The 25,247-nt window shown below is 35.6% G+C and overlaps 1 protein-coding gene across 3 annotated transcripts in view; it reads right to left on the bottom strand.

The window, feature by feature from the left end:
* ZMYM2 (zinc finger MYM-type containing 2) overlaps positions 1-25,247 on the bottom strand; it is a 103,084-nt gene that overhangs the window by 61,363 nt on the left and 16,474 nt on the right. For 2 of the 3 annotated variants that reach the window (XM_040447969.1, XM_040447967.1), the window contains exons 2-5: positions 8,888-9,744; positions 4,197-4,482; positions 2,505-2,670; positions 1,558-1,770 (exon numbers count right to left, since the gene is read on the bottom strand). In XM_040447969.1, coding sequence (XP_040303903.1) covers positions 1,558-1,770; positions 2,505-2,670; positions 4,197-4,482; positions 8,888-9,734 — 1,512 coding nt within the window. In that variant the 5' untranslated portion in view covers positions 9,735-9,744. The remainder of the gene's footprint in view (positions 1-1,557; positions 1,771-2,504; positions 2,671-4,196; positions 4,483-8,887; positions 9,745-25,247) is intronic. The other variant, XM_040447968.1, reaches the window with a different exon arrangement.

Genomic DNA, 25,247 nt, shown 5'->3' with positions numbered 1-25,247 from the left:
GGGGGAGGGAGACAGAGAGACAGAGAGAGACAGAGAGAAGCAGGGCTTTAGCTCCCCAGTGCAGGACTGGAATTCACGAACCATGAGATCATGACTTGAGCCAAAGGTCGATTCTTAACTGACTGAACCACCCAGGCACCATAAAATTCGTATCTTTAAGCCCTACTCCCAATGCGATCATATTTAAAATAGGGCCTTTAAGGGGGCAGTTAAGGTTAAATAAGTCCTAAGATTGCGAGCCTAATCATACAGGACACAAAGATCCTTATGAGAAGAGGAAGAGAGACCAGAGATCCCTTCCCCTCCCCTCCCTACACCACCCTTTTGTAAAGAGGAAAGACCATGTGAGGAAACCACAAAGAGGAGGCTATCTACAATCCTCAAAGAGCAGACTCACCAGAAACCAACCCATAAAGGTTTGATACCTGAACTCCTAGACTCCAGAACTATGACAAAAGAAATTTGTTTGAGCCCTCTAGTCTGGCATTTTGTTACGGCAGCCCGAGAAGACTAATATAAATTTATCTATGTTTATACAACTTATTTTTAATGTTTTGAATAACCAGCTCATAGTTTTCCTGAAAATTTAACTTGAACAGCCATTAAAAAACAGAAGAGAGGAAAGTCCATATATCATTGATAGACAATGATTTCCAAGATACGCTGTGAAATGAAACATTGAAGAGGCAGCGTAGTACATACAATATGTTGCCTTTTGTATAGGAAAAAGAGAAACGAAGAATGAATTACATACTTTCTTAATTCTTCATAAAGAAGAAAACTATAAAATAATAAAAACTGAAAAACTGATACCTATAAAAGATAAGTAGGAACCAAAAGAAGATAGAAACAGGAGCTGGTTTTCTCTGAACATATATTTTAACGTACATTTTACTTTTGAATATATTCAAAAACAAACTACATCAAAAGACCTTAAAATTGAAATATAATCTTCTTAAACAAAGCTTTTTGAAAAATCATATTTGCAACACCTCTCTTCCAACGCCCCAAAAATATATTTTTTTTTAGTTTATTGATTTTGAAAGAGACAGAGACAATGTGAACAGGAGAGGAGCACAGAGAGAGAGAGAGAGAGAGAGAGAGAGACAGAGAGAGAGACAGAGAGAGAGAGAGACAGAGAGAGAAAGACAGAGAGAGAGGGAAAATCCCAATCAGGTTCTGCACAGCCAGCACAAAGCCCTATACGGGGCTCAAATTCACAAACTGTGAGATCATGACCTGAGCCGAAACCAAGAGTCGGACACTTAACCAACTGAGTTACCCTGGCGCCCCAGCAAAAAATACATATGTAATATTTCAAAAGAGTAATCATTCTGCTAGCATTTACCATTATATGTAAAATCACAATTTCTAGTAATTTACATATATCAGTATTCATTTGAGATATGTTATCTCCAAGAGATGAAGATAACAATGGAATTAAATGAGATTCCAGGATAAATCTAGAGTATAAATAAATGCTGTTAAAATAAAGCTATTATAGCAATTTAAAACATATTCAAAAGAATGGCCAATTTTGATTAGATCATGAGTTACCTGTTTGTATTCACTGACACAGCTTTGACAGCAAAATCTTTTCTGCTGACCATCAATCACCAGGACATTATTTCCAGCACCTTTGCTGGGCAGGTACTCTCCACACTGTTCACAGCAATTCATTATTAAACCATTGGCCATTCTGTATCTATTAAAGCAGTGGTCACTGCACAGCTTATGAGTCATATTTTTAAAGCTAACTTCATGGCGAATCTAAAAACAAACAAAATTTTAAAAAATAAATGAGTATCACAAGTAGGTAAATAACAAGGTGCGCCAATTGAAAATGCCTCAATAATTTTTCTGTGGAAGGCTTATTTAGGGAAAAAGAAAGACAAAGTACCGTTCGTGATTCTTTGAACTTATTTTTATACACACAATAAATACACTTATGGCAGAGGGGTAAGCATTAGCGACATCACTACGAACTTCTCTAGAGAGATCTAAAAATGATAGGAAACAACCCAGTTTGGATAAAACTTCTAAAACAAAGAGACTGGAAATCTTTAGACAAATCCAAAAGGAACCATAAATAAAATACACTGCTCTAGAAAGGGAGGAGAAAACCAATGTTATAAATAATTCAGATGAGGTATGTATAATACACAGGTTTCTTTTAATATAATCAAATGTAAAAACTTTAATACCATATGAATAATGTTAAGTTATTAAAAATATTTCCTCCATTTGTTCTCTTTCTTAAGAATGGTAGTTTCGAGTCAAGTCTATATATTTAAACACTATAGTTTTGTCTCTACATGCTCCAAACCTCAGGGAAAAAGTATTATATTTTAAAATTTCCTAAATCATTCTCCCACAGGGATTACATAATGGAATATACATCTCCACTTTTAAAGAACTATATACTGATGACGTCGTAACTGTTAAATAAAGCTAAGAATATTCCCATTAGTTAGAACTAAGAGAGAAGGCACAAAAATACAAACCTCTGTTAGTTTACCACAAATTGTACATCTTGATTTATTTAGAGCTCCTTTAGTGGGATTCTGTTTGTCTTCATAGAGAGACAAACAAGATGTACTACAGAATTCCTGGAAGGATTCACTTGAATCCACTTGAGCGACAATAGTTCCTTTCATCGTAGTTATATCTCTGAAAAGTAAGTGAACAGCTTAAAGTCAACTTGTATTTAAAAAAAAATCAAATGTAAGAGTAATAATTAACATTTCTAATTTCCACATATTTTACCCTGGGAATCAAACACCATTTTTAGATCCATTAAATCACGTTTACTATTTAAAAACTCTTGGCAATAAAATGTGAACACAGAAGATAAGGAACCAAAATGATTTCATACTATTAAATCTTTGTCAGTACCCAATTTATCTTCAAACTCCTTAACAAGGCTTTCCAGACATTGCAAACACTTTAAAAAATAAAAGTAAAAAAAATCAGTTGTTATTATTTATATATGGAGTTTAACATCAAGGCCTAATTTCCTGAGATACAAACTTATAACACCTAGTCAATTCCTTTCCCATAGGTAAGTAGAAAACTTGGAACGATCTAGGTCACAGAAATATGACAAATATTCTAGAGAGGATATATGAACTTATTTAGGTACACCCCTATAGCCATAACCCAAAAGGACCCCACCTACCATTCTGTACAGCTCTGTAATGCAATTCGAAATGGTAGGAAACAAAAGTGATGACCTGTGAAGTTTTCCTTTAATGAAATTCTGAATTTCAAGATACTATACTACAGTATGTAAAAGTCTACTACTGTAAAGCAATCTAAAAACTATGTAACTGTTCCAATACTTGCATTTATTAAACTTGTACAGAGAACCTTTCCAAAGTTCTAAGATCTAAACTATCTTCCCAAATTTGGGCCGCTCCAAGAGATGGCACAGAAGGAAAGCCCACCTGGTTCGACCGTGCACATAGTATACCATGTTCCACTATTTTTAACTAGTGAAGCAAGACCTAAAAAATAATGTAAGAAAGAACTGTCTCTCCCCAAAGCTATCCAAAAACTGGTACTTGAGTCTTAAAACACTGGGCATTGTAATGACTGAATGTTCAAAACTAACATAAAAACATAAAATCCAAAGACTTGCCAATTTAAAATAATCTTAATATGAAGATAGTACAAAATTTGGTCTATTTTAATGTGACTCCGTGACATAAATTGCAAAACAATTTTATCTGGCTAGAATTCTAATAATTAATAATGCAAATAAACATGCATTTTGACAAATTCAAGGAGTTCAATGGAGATTAGAGCCAAAATTAATTACAAGGGCCTGGTATCTAAATCAACCCCAAACCCTATCCAAATAAGAAGCCTTTTAGTCATCAGCTACCCAGTGGTAGTAGGGAATCCTCCAAAGCCACTGCAAATCTGAGTTTTGCTTTAAGATTCAAACAACTAGCTTACCAATTTTTCAAACATCATAATTTGCCTCTAAGACTCAGGATTTTCCTAAAATTATATACCACCAATATTCAACCACATGGAATTATGCTGAAAGGTAAACCTTACCTACACTTGTGGTAGCACAGCATAACTTAAGAGACTTGTCCAATCACTATACTATACACCTGAAACTAATGTAATGCTGTGTATCAACTGTACTTCATTTAAAAAAAAAAGGAGAGAAAGGTAAACCTTACTTTTTACACATAACACAAAGTTTCTTTGGAGCAGGCTTGTGAGAGAAGGAAGAAAGGCAGGTGGTAGAACAAAAGAGATGAGCTGATCCTTTTCGTTGATAAGCCGTCTGTCCCTTCTGTAAAGGTTTTTTACAGTTTGCACAAGTGACTTTAACTGGTTTAGTGGGTTGTTGCTGTGCAGAAGGCTGGAAAATTTGTTTAGGAAGTGAGGCCACTGGTGATAAAGAATCCACCCCTGGTTGTTTCTGATTACGAGGAAATGAAGCTGACTGGGAAATCCAAGAATCTTAAAAACAAAATGCACAAGGAAGAATAAATGAAACAGGTATTTATACACATTGGGATCTCTATCAAAGAAACAGTTTTAACCTCCCATCCTGTACAAGTTTAAGACATTAATAAGGCAGCAATGTAGCAGAGAGGTAAAAACCCAAGGACTAAGAATGCCTAGTTGACATTTAGACTCCACCTACTAAACTGGAAAGTTAAACTCTGTACCTAACTCTTCTCTAAACTGGAAATGGTACCAACCTCATAGGAATGGTAATATTAAATAAGATAATACTTGCAATAAAACATAGTAAGTAGCATAGAGGAAGCATTAAAAAATATTAGCCGTTACTGATTAAACAAGAATTTACAGAATATTCCTTTAAGTAAAGAACACATACACAAACATAAAAGTTGATAATGAAAGTTATAATAAAATTTTGGCCAAACACTTGACAAATATAATACAGGTCTGATAAACTGTATATATGATTATATTCAAAACACCTTTTCAAAAACAGCTTTTTCCAAGGTGCCTGGGTGGCTCAGTTGCTTAAGCATCCAACTCTTGATTTCAGCTCAGATCATGATCTCACAATCCTGAGACAGAGCCCCACGTAGGGCTCCGCACTGAGCGTGGAGCCTGCTTGGGATTCTCTCTCTCCCCATCTCTCTCTGCTTCTCCCCACTCATGTACCTGCACGCATGCGCGCACTCTCTCTCTCTCTCAAATAAACATTTTTAAAAATAAAAACAGCTTTTCCCATGTTTAGTTCCATGGCCTCTAAACAGACCACATAATACCAAAGAAATTAGAGTGTTACACAGAATGATAAGCCAACGTATAGTGACTCATCCAACATCATTATTACGGTCTCACTGCAAACGGTTTCGGCATAGCACAGAATTAAAAGATATGTGCAACATTAACAGTAGAGTGCAGAATTTATTTTTTCTCTCTTAAGCTGGTACTTAGCAGAAAGTCTCCTGCTTACTACACTAGTTACTGCTCCACAGATCTCTCACTACACTATTAATACCATAACCTTTTTTCCTTTTGAAACTTTACAGGCCACCATTTCTAAATTCTACTATTGTCTCTAGTAATTTTTTTCTTTTCTAGGTTATTCCAAATTTTCAACTTCCATACATAAAAAGTTACCCTTCTATATGAAAAACAATGGTCTTTTTCCTTCCACAGGAAGTACAAATTTATCTAGAGCTCAGGGAAACTTCTTTATTTTCAAAACCTTGAAGAGGGAGATTTTCTGGTTCCGACCCAGTCCATCAATATAATTATTTCAAGGGGCTACATAACACTGCTACTGAAATTTTACCTTAGTCCATAATACCCCTCTCCACAAAATTATACTTCATATGTTGAATAAACAGTGCATTCTGGAATCCTGTTATTCTGCTATGATCAGGGTAATAGACCAGTTTTAATAAATAGATACAAATATTAATGACTACAAAGAATATACAGTTGGCTCTTGAACAACATGGGTTTGAACTGAGTCCACTTACATGCAGATTTTTTTATAGTGCAGTATTGTAAAAGTATTTTTTTATGATTTTCTTAATAACATTCTTTTCCCCAGCTTAGTTTACTATAATACAGTATATAATACATATCATACAGAAAATACATGCTGTTATCAGTAAGGCTTCCAGTCAACAGTAGACTACTAGTTAAAAACAAAACAAAACAAAACCCGAAGGCTACTAGTAGTTATGTTTTGGAGTAGTCAAAAAATTATATATGGATTTTTCAAGTGCATGGGGGATGGTGAGAGAGGGGAAGTTGACACTCTTAACCCTTACTATGTTTTTAAGAGCCAACTGTAGCCACTAATTGAAAATTCCACCTTATGAAGGCCCTCCAATCAAAACTTGTATTTGAACATATGCTCAATTTTGCAGGTTTATCACTTGAACATATTCTTAAAGAAATGAGTTAAATTTAAGGGCATCGATTAACTTGATTTTGAAAAAAAAGGCATACTTTTTTTTCGAATTTACTTTTAGACCCTGTATAAATAATATGTCTCCATTTATCTATTTTTCAGTTCTTATATATTTCTGCTACCAAATTTTCACATCCTCCAACATGAAAATATTTTTAGGAAGGTAAGTTTTGTCTAAACCTTCTATTTTATTCAAAGGACATCAGGGGGCAGCAGTTTAATTTGCCCAAATCACAATTAGTCTGACAGCTAGTATAAATAGCCAAGATTTTATAACTCCCTATTACTAATAAAAACAGCACATTTAACAACAAGAGCGAATTCAGAAACAAAAGAGCAAAAAGGTGTATCTGTTCAGTTTTTTTCTGATAAGTAGTATACATTCCCTTATATAAGAGCTTGAGTAAAAAGGAACACAATTGTTTTTTTTTTTAAGATTTTTTTATTTTTTATTTTTCTTAAGTAATCTCTACATCCAAAATGGGGCTCGAACCAATAACCCCAAGATCAAGAGTAACACACTATACAACTGAGCCAGCCAGGCACCCCCAGAAACACAATTCTTACAATGATATGCCCCTTTGACTCAACAATATCCCTAAAGAAATAAGTATTTCAAGATACAGGCATAAAAATATCCTTAAGAGTTATTTAAATAGTGAAAACTGGAACCAAGCTAAATAGAGAATAAATCAAACATATAGACTTGATATGGTCAAAAGTTCAAGATGTTTTGTTAGGTATTTAAAGGGGTAGTAGGAGGAAAGAGTTTACAAAACAATACCTAAACTATGATCTCAGGTTAGAATTAAATGTACTACTCTCAATGGTGAGATTATTTCCTTCCTCATACTCTTATGTTTTTAAAATATTTATAATTACAATAAAGACAAAATACTTATTTTCAAATTAATTTGAGCATTAGCATCTTAAACTTTTATTTGAGCCTGAAAGTTACAATGAGAAAGAAACTAACATATAGACAGCTGACGTGTAAGTTTGTAAGACTTTTCTGGAAGGCAATATGACAATATATTTCTACAACTTTAAAATGCTCATACAAACTCACAGATACATGCCCATACCCAGACTTGCCTACGAAAATACGTATACACACATAGAGGGAAAGAGTCTTGGAAGGCATGAGATATTTTACAAATTGAATAGTAAGGAACATTATTTCTTCCAAAGTCATTATAAACCAGATAGATTTTTTTTCAACCAAAAGTCTTTGGAAGGATAGGGACAGTGATATCGTTTGGCCTTGTAACTTCATTTCTAGAAATATACTCTACAGAAATAATGAGAAATTTGAACAAAGATGTTCATCATAAATCTATAATAGCAAAATATGGGAAACTGTAAACACCAAATATGGGAATGATATATCCATATCCACTATGCAGTCATTAAAACTTGTATATAAATGTTATTGGTATGAGGAAATACAACATAATATTAAAATGGGAAAAAAACAGGAAGCAAAATTATTCAGAGTTGCATGTCAACCAAGTGATAATGCAAAGGAAAAAGACTGAAAGAAAACCACTCAAAGGACTGACGCAGTAATCTTCAGTTAATAAAATACTATCAGGGATTTAATTACAGATTTTCCAAACATTCTTCAACAATTAAACATCACTCATAACCAAAAAAAATAAGTAAAAAGGAAAAATGACCAGCATTTTATAGCATTCTACAGTAAGCTTTAGTCATTCTTTATTATTCTCCACAATTTCTAGGCTGATAAAGTTGCTAATAAGCCTAAAAGGATGAAAAAAATGAGAGAAACAGAAAGAAGCATATATGAGAAAGACAGACATATAAAGGTTTAGGGGCAGAGGTGAAAGATAAAGGGACATACAAAGACATGGTCATCAAAAAGCCAGAGTTCTTGTAACTTCTATTTTTAATGTTTTCACAGAGCAAAACTGTCTAAAGAAAAATTTTTCAGATAGTTACGAAATTTACCAGCCTTCAAATATTAAAATATAAAATGCTAGTAAGAAAAAATTAAAATCAGATAAGAGTCAAAATTAAACACAACTAAAGTAAAAACAAATCTAAATGTGCCTATTATACAATACTAGGTTGTTACATAAGTGTTTACCTTTTTTTTCACTATTTACACATTACTACTAGACAGAACTAAAATTGTATTAGCAAAAAGTAATTACATGACAAGTAAGATGCCAAACTGTTAGACTTCAGTAGTAGTTAACGTAAAAGGCATTTTTCTCCAATCCTTTAGACATAAATTTCTGTGATTTTCTAATAATCTGCAGAGAAATACATGGTTTTACATCTCTTATTAGCTAAAATTTCAAACTTACAAGTCAATAGAATTAACTTATCTTGCATGAGTAAACTAACCGAGGTAGTACCAATTACTACAATAAAAAAAGGAGCAAGCAAATAAATTCATTTACATGGGGTAGATCACGTACTGCTTACCAGGATTATGATGAGTTGCAGATTCTCCATTCTGAAATACGTCTCCTGCCACATTCATTCTACCAGGATTAAAAGGTCCTACTCCAGTCTTGGTCTGTGAAGTTAAAGATGGGGTGTATGTTTGTATATTAACACCAAAATTACTTGACTGCAGTCCGTTAGAGACATCTCCCAAGTTGGTATTCTGCAGTGATGTTACATGTGTAATCATTAAGTTCATATCTCGCCCGTCAGTATTTTCTAATTGGCCATCATTCACAGAGCTTACACCTGTTTCTAAGGTTGTAACATTAGCAATCTGAATTTCAGAGTCTGGTTCTGTGGTGATACCACTATTACCCATTCCTGCATTTACCTTACTTCTTGAAAAACTGGAAGTGGAGAAATCCACATCATTGGTTCTGTTTTTAGATTCAGGAGGTCTCCGTTCAATAAAATTGGAGGAATTTTTCTCTTGCCCTTGATTTGTTTCCATGTCCTCTTCATCATCAATGACAATTGTCTCACTTACACTTCCCTTCTGAGAAGCCAACTCTTTTGAGGATGGAAGAATTTTGGAATCATTTCCTTGTAGTTCTTCATTTTTTGATGATGTAAATGTTACAGTCCTTTGATCAGCTACCACTGGTGCAGAAGGTGGGGGAGGTTGTACGGGTTCGATAAAAACAACATCATCATCATCTTCCACTGATGAGTTTTGAAATTTATTAGATCTAGAAACTAAAGGATTAGGTGGACCACTAAATGAATTTCCTACATTGGTGAGACTAGTTGCCATGGCCGTACTCCCTAATAAAACAGGAGTCTGATCAGTCAATTCTAATCCTCCCACTGAACCTGTGTCCATGCCAAAAAACCTGTCAAGGAGATGGAAAGAAGAAAAAGAAAACAAATGTCAGTATAATCTTTTGTTATTCTAACTGAAAGATTTATTTATTTATTTATTTGGTTTTTATTTTTAAAGTTTATGTGTTTATTTTGAGATAGGATGTGAGCACATGTAAGCACGGCGGGGGGGCGGGGCGGGGGGAGACAATCCCAAGCACGTTCAGCACTGTCCATGCAGAGCCTGACGTGGGGCTCAGCCTTACAAACCATGAGATCATGACCTGAGCCAAAAATCAAGAGTCAGACACCCAAATGAACCACCCAAAGCACCCCTGAAAGAACTTTTTAAAGGTAATTTTCTTTTTTATTCTAAATGACAATTCTTATTTAATAAAGGAAAAATTTGGTATCCATTCTATGATGTCATTCACTAAATTTCATATAGTCTCCATGGGAACCTCTTGCAATATAAAAAGGTAATCCTCAAAAAAAAAAAGGTAATCCTCCAATTTTCAGTAATGATATGTAGTATATTCCCACTTCCACCACCTCCTTTCTACCATACTATTTAAGCTATAAACTTTACCACTGGAAACATGGATAAATCCTTCAATATACGTTTGAACAGGAAAATAACAAAAACCTGGCAATAAAAATCCCTTCTCTATACATTTATCCTATGTATCTACTGTATTGAATAAGGTGACATGATCTAATCCCTAATTTCCCTTGCCTCATCTTTTTTTAATCCCTTTTTTTTCATATTCCCTGGCCCCCTTACAACTATATAATTGAATCCTTCTGAGAATCTGAAATCCTTGTTGACCTTATCCAGAAAGTTTAAATCCTTATTTGCCAGGCACTATTGCTGTATACTTTATATCCATGTATCAGGCTCAATAATGGCCCCCAAAGATATCAGATCCCAATCCCTGGAACCTGTAAATGTTACCTTACATGGTAAAAGGGTCTTTGCAGATATGATTAAGGTCAAGAATTTAGAAACAGATTAGCTAGGTGGGCCCTAAATGCACCAGTTTGCAAAGGGAGGTAGAAGGAGATTACAGGCATAGAGGCAGATCAGAGACTGAAGTGATGCAGCCAAGGGATGTTGGCAGTCACCAGAATGTAGAAGAGGCAAGGAATGGATTCTCTGCCAAAGCTTCCAGAGGAAGCCTGGCCCTGCTGACACCTTGATTTGATCCCTGTGTCACTGATTTCCAACTTCTAACCTCCAGAATTATAAGAGCAAAAATTTTCTACTGTTTTAAGCCACCAAGGTTATGGTAATTTGTTACAATGGCCACAGGAAATATACACACTACACTTCCTAGTTATATCTTCAATATAACACTTGATATAGTTATAATTTCTGTCCCATTTTAATGAAGAAGAATTTATGTCTTGGAGATGCTAATTAACCTGCCAAAGTCACACAGCTAAAATGCATACCCAGGTCTTTATAACTCAGTAGTCCAAACTCTTCATTACTCTGCTGTATTCAACCAATTATTTTCTGAGCTCCTGATAAATATGCAGGGCTATGCTGAAGCCAAAGAGACTGCAAAGAGTTAACAGTGAAGAGCCAGAAAAGAAAGAAGGTAAGTTCTTGAGCAATGGGAGAAGATGAGGTCATGGACACAGGTGGTAGCAGAACTAATCTTGAACATCAATCACCTCAGTTTCAGTGACTAAACAGGAAAGAAAATATAGAACAGGCAGAGGATAAAGGGTGGATATAGATGGTAGGTTAAAAAAAAGGTACGGGGGGGGGGTGTAGGTTAGTTTGGAGACAAGGTGGATGGGTATTTGAAGTGGTTTATACATGGTAGCCTAATTTTCATAAAGTAGGTTTTCTGAGATGGTGAGAAAACAGTGGTTGTACAAGTCTTAAAATACTGGTTCAAGAGCCCCAAAGCCAACTCTTGAGTCTTTTGTAATCCTCTTTCTCTAATAAAGTCATTTAGCCCGGTTTAAAAAAATAAAAAACAAAACGGGTGGTTTAAGAACATTTACTACTTCATATATGCTGCCATTTGCTTATTTTGCTATAAAGAACTTCTGAAACAATGAAGATGACACTACTATACATATCACTTTGGCAGATGGAGTAACAAGGACAGGGATAGAGAAAATGTTCATTGTATATTTCATTGTTTTTCTTAATTTTTGAACACAATTTCTCACTTGTTTTTAAAGCAAAATTTAAAGTTTTTAACAACAAATTGGTAATAGAGTTATCAGAGAAGACCTCTTTGGCCAGGTGACATTTACACTGAAATCTGGAATGACAAGAAAGATTCACTGTGGCAAAATTGTAGGAAGGGCATTCCTACATTCAAGCCTGAAGGCAATGAAGCTGGTGAGTCCAAGCAATAAAATAAAGACCAATGTGGCTGAACAAGGTAGGGAAGAATTGTAGGAGATATAAAAACATGCACAGAACAAGCTTCCAATGACAACAAGTTAATTCATTAACTGCATTCAACAAAGATTTACAAAGCATCCAGCCTAGTATGCACAGGACACTGATCTGGACACCTGAGGGCGGTGGGGGGAGAGTGGGAATCAACATACAAAACACATCCCTGCAATCAGAAATCATGAATTAAAAAAAAATTTTTTTTTTCAACGTTTATTTATTTTTGGGACAGAGAGAGACAGAGCATGAATGGGGGAGGGGCAGAGAGAGAGGGAGACATAGAATCTGAAACAGGCTCCAGGCTCTGAGCCATCAGCCCAGAGCCCGACGCGGGGCTTGAACTCACGGACTGTGAGATCGTGACCTGGCTGAAGTCGGACGCTTAACCGACTGCGCCACCCAGGCGCCCCAGAAATCATGAATTTTAAACACAAGTTTGGATTTTACTGTAACAGGTTGAAACATTGCAGTGTTTCCACCAAAAGGTTAACATGTCACTTATGTTTTTAATACATCTCCCGGGCTGCTATGTGGAAAATGGATGAGAAGGCAAGACTAGAGGCAAAGAAACCACCTAGAAGGCCACTGATCCAGCTGAGAGATGATGGTAGCTGAAAACAAAGGTGACGACAGGAGATGGAAAAAAACTGAACAGATTAGGGTTTTTTAAAAAGCAGATCTTACTAACATGAAAAGATCAGTAAGATTACTGTGGACCAAAAAAAAGTTACAAGAAAACAGAGTATTATTACTACAACGTTATGCATTCCCCCAAAAACCCATACACACACATATTCTATTTTTCCTAAATTACATAACTTTTATGTAAATTCATGAAAAAAAAAACTCTGTAAGGATCACACTATACTGATAAACATTGCTTATGGGAGAAGCAGGGAGTCTAAGTAAGAGAGGTGACCAACAAGTTGCACTTCAGATTTATTTATATTTTTTAGAGAGAGAGAGAGAGAGAGAGAGAGAGCACACAAGCAGAGGAGAGAGGTAGAGGGACAGAGAGAGAGAGAGAGAGAGAGAACGAACCCCAAGCAGGCTCCATGCTCAGCACAGAGCCCAACACAGGGCTCATTTCCATGATCCTGGGATTATGACTTGAGACAAAATCAAGACTCAGTCAATTGACTGAGCCACGCAGAAGTCCCACAAAATTGTACTTAAGAGTCAACATTAATCTAAAAAGAATTTCAGGCAGCTAAGCACCTGAATGAATAATGTAAAAAACAGGCACCTGGCTGGTTCAATCAGAGGAACATGTGACTCTTGATCTTGGGGTGATGAGTTCGAGTCCCACATTGGGTGTAGAAATTATTTAAATAAATAAATGTTTTTTAAAAACAAATAATGGGGAAGACAGGAGTCAGTACAGAAAATAATAAAAAGTTGATAAAGCATTAGTTAAAGATGAAGGAATTATCACCAGATATAAGAGGAATATAGGTTAAGCACTTTTCATAGACATTAAATAGGGGTGTATCAACCATTTTATGAAAACACTGGATAGACCATATCTAACTGCTCTTCTCACTGCATGTCTAAAACAGTGCCTGGGCACAGAGTATACACTCAGTTTTCCCAAATATTTGTAGAAAGGCAAGAAGGCAAAAACTCCTATGTTAACTTTGATTACCAGAGTTATTTTTAAGTAACCTTTACTTATAAAATTCTGATCCCTTCTTTGATATTATTGTGCTATTCTCTAACCATTAAGCATCTTACTTAAACCAAGTTTAGTTTCCAGAGGGCATCACATCCTATTTAACATAGTAATGAAATGTTTGTAGTAACAAACAGTATTTTATAGGAATGGCTATTGTATTTTCACTTAACTGTGACAAAAACCTCTTCTGAGTTAAATAAAATAGATTTTAACTTTTCTATAATAAAGCCATACTTCAATACATTAAAACTACCCACGGTTCCAAGACATCAGAATTCAAGTACTATGTATAAAGCTGAAATCCACAGGAATGCAAGCTGGTGCAGCCACTCTGGAAAACAGTATGGAGGTTCTTCAAAAAACTAAAAATAGGACTAACCTATGACCCAGCAATTGCACTACTAGGTATTTATCCAAGAGATACAGGTGTGCTGTTTCGAGGGGACACATGTACCCCATGTTTATAGCAGCACTATCAACAATAGCCAAAGTATGGAAAGAGCCCAGATGTCCATCGATGGATGAATGGATAAAGAAGATGTGGTCTATATATACAAGGGAGTATTAGTCGACAATCAAAAAGAAATCTTGCCATCTGCAACTACGTGGATGGAAATGGAGGGTATTATGTTAAGTGAAATTAGTCAGAGAAAGACAAAAATCATATGACTTCACTCATATGAGGACCTTAAGAGACAAAACAGATGAACATAAGGGAAGGGAAACAAAAATAATATAAAAATAGAGAGGAGGACAAAACAGAAGAGACTCATAAATATGGAGAACTGAGGGTTACTGGAGGGGTTGGGGGGGGGATGGGCTAAATGGGTAAGGGACACTAAGGAATCTACTCCTGAAATCATTGTTGCACTATATGCTAATTTGAATGTAAATTAAAAAAAAAAAATTAAAAAAAACAAAAGGTGAATTCCAAAACCAGTCTCAAAATCATTGCTCTGAGAGCAAGAGCTGTATGTGCACCAGTGTGGATGACATGCTAATACTGAAAAATGGCAGAAGATACATTTATATCTGCTTTAAAGAAAATGGATAATTGTATCTAAAACTGTAAGGGGTGACTACTTGCCTTTCACAAAGATCTACAAATTACCATTCCACACTCTAAGATGTTTTAAATATTTCCAAAAACTAAAATATACATACACCATTACTCTAAAACAGTTCCTCACTAAGGAAGACTTCTTCATGGTAAAACAATAATATATGCTAAGGGAAACCTTCACATAAGGCCTTCACATAAATTTAAGTAAACATCAAAAAAATTTTTAACATTACCACTCTACAGAAGGTATTAAAAGTTGAAATATGCTGAATAACATTGATTCAAACTTTTCATAACTCAATGAAATTTTTTAAAAATTAGTGCATCCATCCAGTAATATTTAACATTTATTTGATGCTTGTTATGAGCCAAATATTCATGTTAAAGCAAATCCATGAAGGAAATCACTTTGTCTTCTTTATACAGATCTAACAACAAGAGGTGCTGGCTGGCTCAGCTGGTTGATCATGCAACTCTTGATCCCAGGGATGTAAGTGTAAGTCCCACGTTGGGCCTGGAGCTTACTTAAAAAAATAATCATTATCATCTTCAAAGCTAAGTTGCCCAAGACCACAGACAAGAAGTTAGATGTCAGGATTTGAATATTCATGATATCTAATATGTAATTAAGTATTAAGCAATAAAATAATATAGCACAGTTCTTATTAATAAAAAATTCAGTAACACAAAAACCAACTCAATATTCAAAATATGCAAGTATCCAAAAGAAGAAATATCAAGCTTGGGGCACCTGGATGGCTCAGATGGTTGGGCGTCCAATTTCGGCTCAGTTCATGATCTCACAGTTCATGGGTTCGAGCCCCGCGTTGGGCTCTGTGCTGACAGCTCAGAGCCTGGAGCCTGCTTCGGATTCTGTGTCTCCCTCTCTCTCTGCCCCTCCCCCTCTCATGCTCTGTATCTGTCTCTCTCAAAAATAAACATTAGGGGCGCCTGGGTGGCGCAGTCGGTTAAGCGTCCGACTTCAGCCAGGTCACGATCTCGCGGTCCGTGAGTTCGAGCCCCGCGTCAGGCTCTGGGCTGATGGCTCAGAGCCTGGAGCCTGTTTCCGATTCTGTGTCTCCCTCTCTCTCTGCCCCTCCCCCGTTCATGCTCTGTCTCTCTCGTATTGTGATTTCCTTTTAGGTGTATTGCGCTAAGTGAAACTTGTCAAATAAATCTTCCTTTTAAAAACTGCAAAAAAATAAAAAATAAAATAAAATAAATAAACATTAAAAATTAAAAAAAAAAAAAAAGAGGTATCAAGCCCAAGTGCCAGGCTAAAAGGGATTTAAAAAAACAAATGAACTTTAATTTGCAGTTAATATTCATGTGCCATAAGGCAGGAAATATCCTTATCAAGGTAACAATTTTCGGAGGAATAAGGCATAAATCTATTGATGTTATGATATGAAATGTATAGGCTTTTAATGCAGGAGTTCTCTGGATCCTTTCTATGGTTTTAGCACACCTAAAACAGAAGACGATTTCCAAGACAGAAAAGCTAGAACTGACTTCCCACTGGTGGCTGGCTGCTAGGTACCAATTCATTCTTCTCGGAAGAAAACAGTGGAGCAGAGAATAGAACTTTCTTTACCACAGTTAGTTCTCTGCAGTAATCAACTTCTCAAAAACAGAGTAAGTACTCAACTATAACAACTGTTCCCAAATCCTAGACTATAAATAAATTTCGCCACCTCTATATGTCACTGAGAATGTTTCAACCACCAAACACTTAATTTACTCCTTTTATCTGATTAAAAGTTGACCTGATTAAATCTGATTTAAATCTGATTAAAAGTTGACCACTTCTACATTATCTATATAAAGCCTATATCATTAGGCCCTTTCCTGCACCGAGTCAATTCTAATTAGCTATTTTACAATGAGCAAATTGTTTTACTTCTGTATGTTAGCTACCTTGACAATAAATTATATTTAAAAATATATAAAATAAAATAAAGAAGGGTGCCTGGGTGGCTCAGTCAGTTGGGCGTCCAACTTCGGCTCAGCTCAGGTCATGGTCTCACGGTTTGTGAGTTCGAGCCCCGCATCGGGCTCTGTGCTGACAGCTCAGAGCCTGGAGCCTGCCTCAGATTCTGTGTCTCCCTTTCTCTCTGCACCTCAAGGTGGTCCACTTGTGCTCTCTCTCCCTCAAAAATAAATAAAATGTAAAAAAAAAAATAAACAGTAAGTAAAATAAAATGAAGACAACATAAATTTACAATAAAAAATGTTAGAAAAGGAAAAACAGAACAGCATGGATTCATCATGACTGAATGCCTCAAAAAGGTAAAATTCTTTTAACACCTAATAAAGTTTTGAAATGACTAAATTACAAGTAAAGTTAAACTTGTAGTTAAGATTCAAGTGTCATAAGGTAAAAAGTATCCCGATCACCACAAAATTTTCAGAGGAACAAAGCGATAGGTTCTCTTAAGTACAATATGAAAAATAAATCAAGACAGGTATCAACAAGATGGCAAAGTGGGAAGTTCTAGGTAAGTGTCCCTCCACCCAAGTAACCACTGAGCTGGACAGAGTGACTGGAACCAATTATAGATCCCTGAAACCCCACTGAACACACTCATTAATCACCAGGGTAGTGCCTGAGGAAGATAACGCTGATCATTCACAAGTGAGCAAATGCATGAACCGGCAACCATCCCCCATTCCTCACCCCAACTTGGCTATGGGGTTAGCATCCTGCATTCCTGGAGAGTCTGGCTTGTCAGAGGACTGGCAGTGAGGAACTTCTAAAAATTTGGGACTGTGTTTGGGTGGTCTGGAGCAGATCTTCTCCTGGTTTCATCTGTATAGGCAGGAGCAGCTTTCCCAAAAGCATCTATCTAATGAGACATGACCCTTTATCTCATTTTTTTTTCACCCCAATACTTAAGGAAATTTTTGTCCAGTCACTAGTTCACCACAGGAATAATAGAACAGAAACTTCAATGACAACAAGAAATACACATTTTGTTAAAAAGTTACTTAGAAACAGTCAAAAACAAATGGCTCCATCCCTCAACAAGTAAAAACTCAGCCATCTGTGAAGACTGGGAGAGTCAGTCATCCTGAGTTACACATAATATACTCATAATGTTGTAAAACATACAAAGAAACAGAAAAAGTATGTCCTATTCACAGTAATAAAAGAATTTGACGGAAACCATCCCTGAAAAATCCCAAACATTAGAAAAAGTAGTCAAAGACATTAAATCAACTATCTTAAATATGCTCAATGAGCTAAAGGAAAGCATTGACAGAGAACAAAAGGAAATGTGAAAACAATGCATAATCAAAATGAAAATACAAACAGATACAAATTATAAAAAGTAACCAAGTGGGGCGCCTGGGGGGCTCAGTCAGTCGGTCCGACTTTGGCTCAGGTCTTGATCTCACGGTCCGTGAGTTCGAGCCCCGCGTCGGGCTCTGTGCTGACAGCTCAGAGCCTGAAGCCGGTTTCAGATTCTGTGTCTCCCTCTCTCTGACCCTCCCCCGTTCATGCTCTGTCTCTCTCTGTCTCAAAAATAAATAAACGTTAAAAAAAAAATGTTTTTTTAAAGTAACCAAGTAAAAATTCTGTAAATGAAAAATATAATAACAAATGAAAAATTCATTAGAGAAGATCAATAGCAGATCTTAAGAGGCAGAAGAATCAGTAAACTGGAAGAGAGAATAACTGAAACTATCCAGTCTGAGGAGCAAGGGAAAAAGGGAAGAAAAATGAATGGAGCCTGAGGAATCTACAAAACATTACCAAACATACCCACATATGTATCATAAACAGAACGAAAGGGACAGGAGAAAATATTTGAGGAAATAATGGCAAAAAAAGCCCCAAATGCTGGATGACACACATCCAACAAGCTCAACAAACTCCAAGTCAGATAAACTGAAAGATATCCACAACAAGACACATAATAATCAAATTATAGACACCAAAGATAATTTTAAGAAAGAAGTAACTCATCACGTGCAATGAATGCTCAATATAATTTAGATTACCAGTTCATTTCTCATCAGAAACCATGGACGCCACAAGCTAGTGAGATGACATATTTAAAGTGATCAACAACAACACAAAACGTCAACTAACAATTCTAAATCCAGCAAAAAATTCCTCCAATATTAAGGAGAAATTAAGACATTTCCAGGAGAACAAAAGCAGGAGTTTACTACCTGCATGAAATGCTACCCTTCAGGCAATAATAAAAACACACTACAGAATAAACTGAAGCCATAAGAAATAAAGAATGTAAGTGAAATTACCTACATAAATCAACAGAAAGCCAGTATTACTGTACTGTTAATTTATGAGTACTTTTTTCCTATAATTTACAAGACAAAACACAAACATAACAAACATATCAAAATATGGAATGCAATGACAGCAGTGCTCAGCAGAAAACTTACAGCTATTAACACCTACATTTAAAAATATCCGAAATCAATAACTTTTATACTTTAAGAAATCAGAATCTGCAAGCTAAACCCAAGCCTAGCAGAAAGAATGCAATAAAGATTAGTGCACAGATAGAGAAAAAAAAAGAGACATCAACAAAATTAAAAGGTGATTCTTTGAAAAAATTAAATATTTAGCTAGACTATGAAGCAAAAGAAAATCTCAAATTATCAAAATCAGAAATTAAAGTAAGACCTCACTACTGATTTTATAGAAACAATTGTAAGAGAGCACAATGAACAATTATATACCAACAAAATCAGATAACCAAGATAAAATGGCTAAATTCCTAGATACACACACTGCCAAAACTTACTCTAGGAAGAAATACAAAATCTAGGGGCAGCTGGCTGACTCAGTTGGTAGACTTTTGATCTCCAGGTTGTGAGTTCAAGCTCCACACTGGGTGTAGAGATTAGATTGGATAAGATAATGTAAAACCTAGACAGATCTACAAGCAAGAAGATTAAATCAGTCATCAAATATCTCCAAACAAAGAAATGCCCAGGAACAGATGACTTCATTGATAAATTCTACCAAACATTTAAAGAATTAACATTGCTCCCCCTCAAATTCTTCCCCAAAAAACTGAAGGGGAGAACACTTCCAAATTTATTCTACAAGGCCAGCATTACTCTGATATCAAATCCAGACAAAGACATTACAAGAAAACCCTAAACCAATATTCCTTATGAATATAGATGCAAAAATCCCCAACAAAACAGGAGAAAATCAGAAGCATAAAAAAGATTATGTATCAGGACCGTGTGGGATTTATCCCAGAATGCAAGGGTAATTCAACGTAAGAAAATCAAAATTAATATACCATATTAATACATAAAAAGGGGGGAAAAACACATCATCATCCCAATTGAGGCAAAGAAGTTTTGTGACAAAATACAACATGCTTTCATGATAGAAATAATACACTACAAAGAGAAGGAAACTTCTGCAACATAATAAAGGCCACATATGGAAAAAACCACAGCTGACATCACACTCAATGGTAAAAGATGGAATGTCTTTCCTCTAAGATTAGAACGCACAGATGCCTACTCTCACCATTTTAATTCAACATAGTACAGGAAGTTCTGGCCAGAGCAATTCAGCAAGAAATAAAAGGCATCCAAATAGTAAAAGCAAAAAGTAAAATCATTTCTGCAGATGATATAATCTTATATTTTGAAAAGATAAGCAAAGTTTCAGAACACAAAATCAACATGAAAAATCAGTTGCATTTCTACACACTAACAATGAACAATCCATAAAGGAAATTAAGAAAACAATTCCATTTACAGTAACATCAAAAATAATAAAATACATGGAAATAAATTTAACCAAGGAGGTTGAAAGACTTGTATTATGAAAACTACAAAACACTGCTAAAAGAAAATTAAAGACACAAATAAATGGAAAGATATACCATGTTCATGGATGAAAAGATTAACATGAAGAGGACGATAGTACACCTAAAGCAATCTACAGATTTAATGCAATCCCTAACAAAACCCAAATTTTTTTTGCAGAGTGTCATCCTAAAATCCATGTGGATCTCAAGGGACAAGAATCTTGAAAAAAAAGAACAAAGCCAGAGGGGTCTGACACTTTGATTGCAAAACTTATTACAAAGCTACTACAGTGCATTGAAACAGCTTGGTACTGACATAAACACAAATATATACGCCAATGACAAACAATAGAGCCGAGAAAGAAATCTCCAGATAGTCAGGTGAATTCACAAGAATGCCAAGATCAATCAATGATAAAGGTCATTTCAAAAAAAAAGGTGTGGGGCACCTGGGTGGCGCAGTCGGTTAAGCGTCCGACTTCAGCCAGGTCACGATCTCACGCTCCGTGAGTTCGAGCCCCGCGTCGGGCTCTGGGCTGATGGCTCAGAGCCTGGAGCCTGTTTCCAATTCTGTGTCTCCCTCTCTCTCTGCCCCTCCCCCGTTCATGCTCTGTCTCTCTCTGTCCCAAAAATAAATAAATGTTGGAAAAAAAAAAATTTAAAAAAAAAAAAAAAAGGTGCAACAGAACCCTTACACCATATATAAAAAATTAACTCAAAATGGATCAAAGACTTACATTTAAAGAACTAAAACTATAGAACTCTTAAAATAAAGGAAAGGTTTCATGACTTTGGACTTGTTAATGATTTCCTGGATACAAAACATCAAAAACACAGGCAATAAAAGAAAAACTAGATAAACTTGACATCATCAAAATTAAAAATGTTATGCTGAAAGAAAACTACTGACAATCAAGAATACTCTACCTAGTAAAGTTTTCCAGCAGGATTGAAGACAATAAAGAATTTTCCAAACTAACAAAAGCTGGAGTTCATCATCACTAGTCTGACCTTACAAGACATGTTAAAGAGAATTCTCATCTAAAACAAAAGGGCACTAATAATAACAGGAAAACAGGGGCGCCTGGGTGGCTCAGTCGGTTGGGCGTCTGACTTCCGCCCGATCGTGATCTCACGGTTCATGGGTTTTAGCCCTGTGTCGGGCTCTGTGCGGACAGCTCAGCTTTGAATTCTGTGTCTCCCTCTCTCTCTGCCCCTTCCCTACTCACACTCTGTCTCTGTCTCTCAAAAATAAGTAAGCATTGAAAAAAAAATAAAAATAACAGGAAAACCTATGGAAGTATAAAATTCAGGGGCGCCTGGGTAGCTCAATCAAATAAGCATCCAACTCTGGATTTTGGCTCAGGTCATGATCTCACAGTTATGGGTTCAAGCCCCAGGTCAGGCTCTGCAATGGGCATGGAGCCTGCTTGGGATCTATTCTCTCTCTCTCTTGCTCTCTCTGTCCCTCTTCTGCTCATGCTGTCTCTCTCTACAAATAAATAAACTTAAAAAAAAAGTATAAAATTCACTGGTAAAGCTGAAAACAATTTAGAACTTCTGTACAAAAAATGCTAAAGAAAGTATTTGCAACTCATACATCTGATAAAGAGATTTGTATCTAGAATATATAAACAATTCATACAAGTCAACAACAAAAAATTTAAAAATGGGCCTTAAGACTTAAGTACTTTCTGTATCTTAAAGATATACCAAAAAAAAAAAAAAAAGATATACAAATGACCAATAAGCACGTGAAAAGATGCTCAACATTATTAATTAGAGAAATGCAAATCAAAACCAGAAGATATCATCTCACTTCCATAAGGATGGCTACAACAAACAAAAAGTAGTAATTGTTGGTGAGGGGCAACTGGTCAGTTGGTTGGTTGGCTGGTTGAAGAAATGTGATGCCTTGTGCATTGATGGTTAAAACAGGAGCAGTAGCTATAGAAAACAGTACAAAGGTTACTCAAAAAATTAAAAACTGAATAGCCATATGATACCACAATCCCAATTCTGGAAATATATCTAAAAGAAATGAAAGCAGGATCTCCCAAGAGATTTTTGCACATTTACAGTCATGGCACCACTATTCACAAATAGCCAGGAGGTGGCAACCAAATGTCCATGGGCAGATGAATAGCTAAGTAAAATGTGTATATACACATACAATGGAATATTATTCAGCCATAAAAAGAAAGGAAAACCGATTATGTGCTATGACATGGATGAATAGTGAGGATATTACATGAAGTGAAAAAAGACAAAATTCTGTATGATCACACTTACATGAAATACCTAAACAAACCAAATTCATTCAAATATCAAGTAGGAGTGGTTACCAGGGGCTTAGGAGAGGGATACATAGAGAATTGTTTAATGAGTACAGTGTCAGCTTTTCAAGATGAAAAAGTTCAGGGGATCCGCTGTGTGATAATGTGGATATCTGAGCTATACACTACTGAACTATACACTTAAAAATGGTTAAGACAGTAAATTTTATATGTGTTTTATGCAATTTAAAACAAAATAAGGGAAAAAAAATGATAACCACTTCACAGCAATTAGGAAGGAGTTCTTTTTTTATAAATAATAACAAGGCAAAAATGCACAAAAATTAGAACACTTCTGAAAAAAACTTGGACACTTCTGCACTGCTGGCCAGAGTCATATAAAATGGGGTACAGCCACCATGGAGAACAGTTCGGGGTTCCCCAAAAAGTTATATGCAGAATTAACATATGATCAGTCAATTCCACTTCCTGGTATATACCTAAAAGAAATGAAACCCGAGACTCATATAGATTACTTGTGAACCAATGTTCACACCAGCATTATTCACAACGGCCAAAAGCTGGAAACTGCCCAAAAGTCTGTCAACAAATGAATGGACAAACAAAATGTACACACAACAGAATATTATTCAGCCCTAAAAAGTCTAATACATGCTATAACACAGAAAACCTTGAAAACAATTATGATAAATGAACTAATTCAGACACAAAAAGGGCAAATATTTTATGGTTCTACTTATCTGAGGTGCCTACTAATAATACAGACAAAAAGATAGAACAGAGGTCACCAGGAAGTGGGGGAAAGGGGTACTGGGTATTATTGTTTAAAGAGTACAAAATTTTTGTTTGGGATGATGAAAAAGTTCTAGATAGGATAATGGTGATCTTTGAAAAACATTTGTAAGTATACTTAATGCCATTGAACTGTATACTTAAAAGAAAAAAATGATAAATTTTACATTCCTTTATTTTACCAGACATTTATTGGGGGGGGGGGGAGGGGGGAATGCCACAATGATGCACTATTTGCAACTCATATCCTAAAAAAAAAAAAAATCAAGACAAAAAGGTCCTACAGTCAATAAGATAATACCAACAACCAAAGAGAATAAAGGGAAAAAAAAAAAAAAAAAAAGAATACAGTTCAGTAGAAAAAGAAATACAGTGGCTCTTAAATATATGAAATATTTATAAGATGCAAATTTAAATTATAAAGGGAAACCACTTTTCACTTATATTGACAAAGATCAAAACATTCCTCAAAAAGTTAAAAACTACCCTACGAGTCAGCAATTGCACTACTAGGTATTTACCCAAAAAATACAAAAATACTACTTCAAAGCCATACATGCACTCCAATGTTTATACAGCAACATTTACAACAGTCAAATGATGAAACCAGCCCAAGTGTCTACTGATTGACAAATGGATAAAGAAGTTGTGGTCTGTGTGTGTGTATATGTATATATATACATGTATATAAATATACGTATGTATGTATATGAACACACATACACATACATATACGTATCTTTATACACACACACGATGGAGTATTACTCAGCCATAAAAAAAAAAAAAGAATGAAACCTTGGCATTTGCGAGGACATGGATGGAGCTAGGGAGTATTATGCTGAGGGAAATAAGTCAGTCAGAGAAAGACAAATATCTATGATCTCACTCATATGCAGAATTTAAGAAACAAAACAAAGGGTAAAAAAGAGAGAGAGATGCAAACCAAGAAACAGTCTCTCAACTATAGACAACTAATGGTTACCAGAAGGGAGGTGGATGGGGGAGATTCAGTAGGTAATGGGGATTAAGGAGAGCACTTGTCATAGTGAGCACCAGGTGTCGTACAGGAGAGTTGAATCACTACATTATACACCTGAAACTAGTATTACACTGTATGTTAACTGGAATTTAAATAAAAACTTAAGAGGGGTCCTGGGTGGCTCAGTCAGTTGAGTGTCCAACTCTTGATTTCAGCTCAGGTTGTAATCTCATGGTCATGGGATAAGCCCGGGGTCTATTCTCTCCCCCCTTCTTTCTGCCATTCCCCCACTCACATGTGCATGCAATCTTTCTTTCTCAAAATAAACATTTAAATAAAAACTTAAGAAAAATAAAGGCTTAACAGTACAGGAAGAGCCTCATACCATAAGTCAGTGTAAACTGGTATAACTTTTATGGAGGACACCTCAAAAAAATATTTTTAACCAAGCAATTCCACTTCTAAGCATCCTTCCTACAGACACATTATCT

Source organism: Herpailurus yagouaroundi, unplaced genomic scaffold (genome assembly GCF_014898765.1).
Source record: "Herpailurus yagouaroundi ecotype Mexico unplaced genomic scaffold, PumYag 197, whole genome shotgun sequence".
Classification (NCBI taxonomy): Eukaryota; Metazoa; Chordata; class Mammalia; order Carnivora; family Felidae; genus Herpailurus; species Herpailurus yagouaroundi.
Note: the sequence above shows the minus strand (reverse complement) of the source record. Positions and strands in the feature narration are given on the sequence as shown.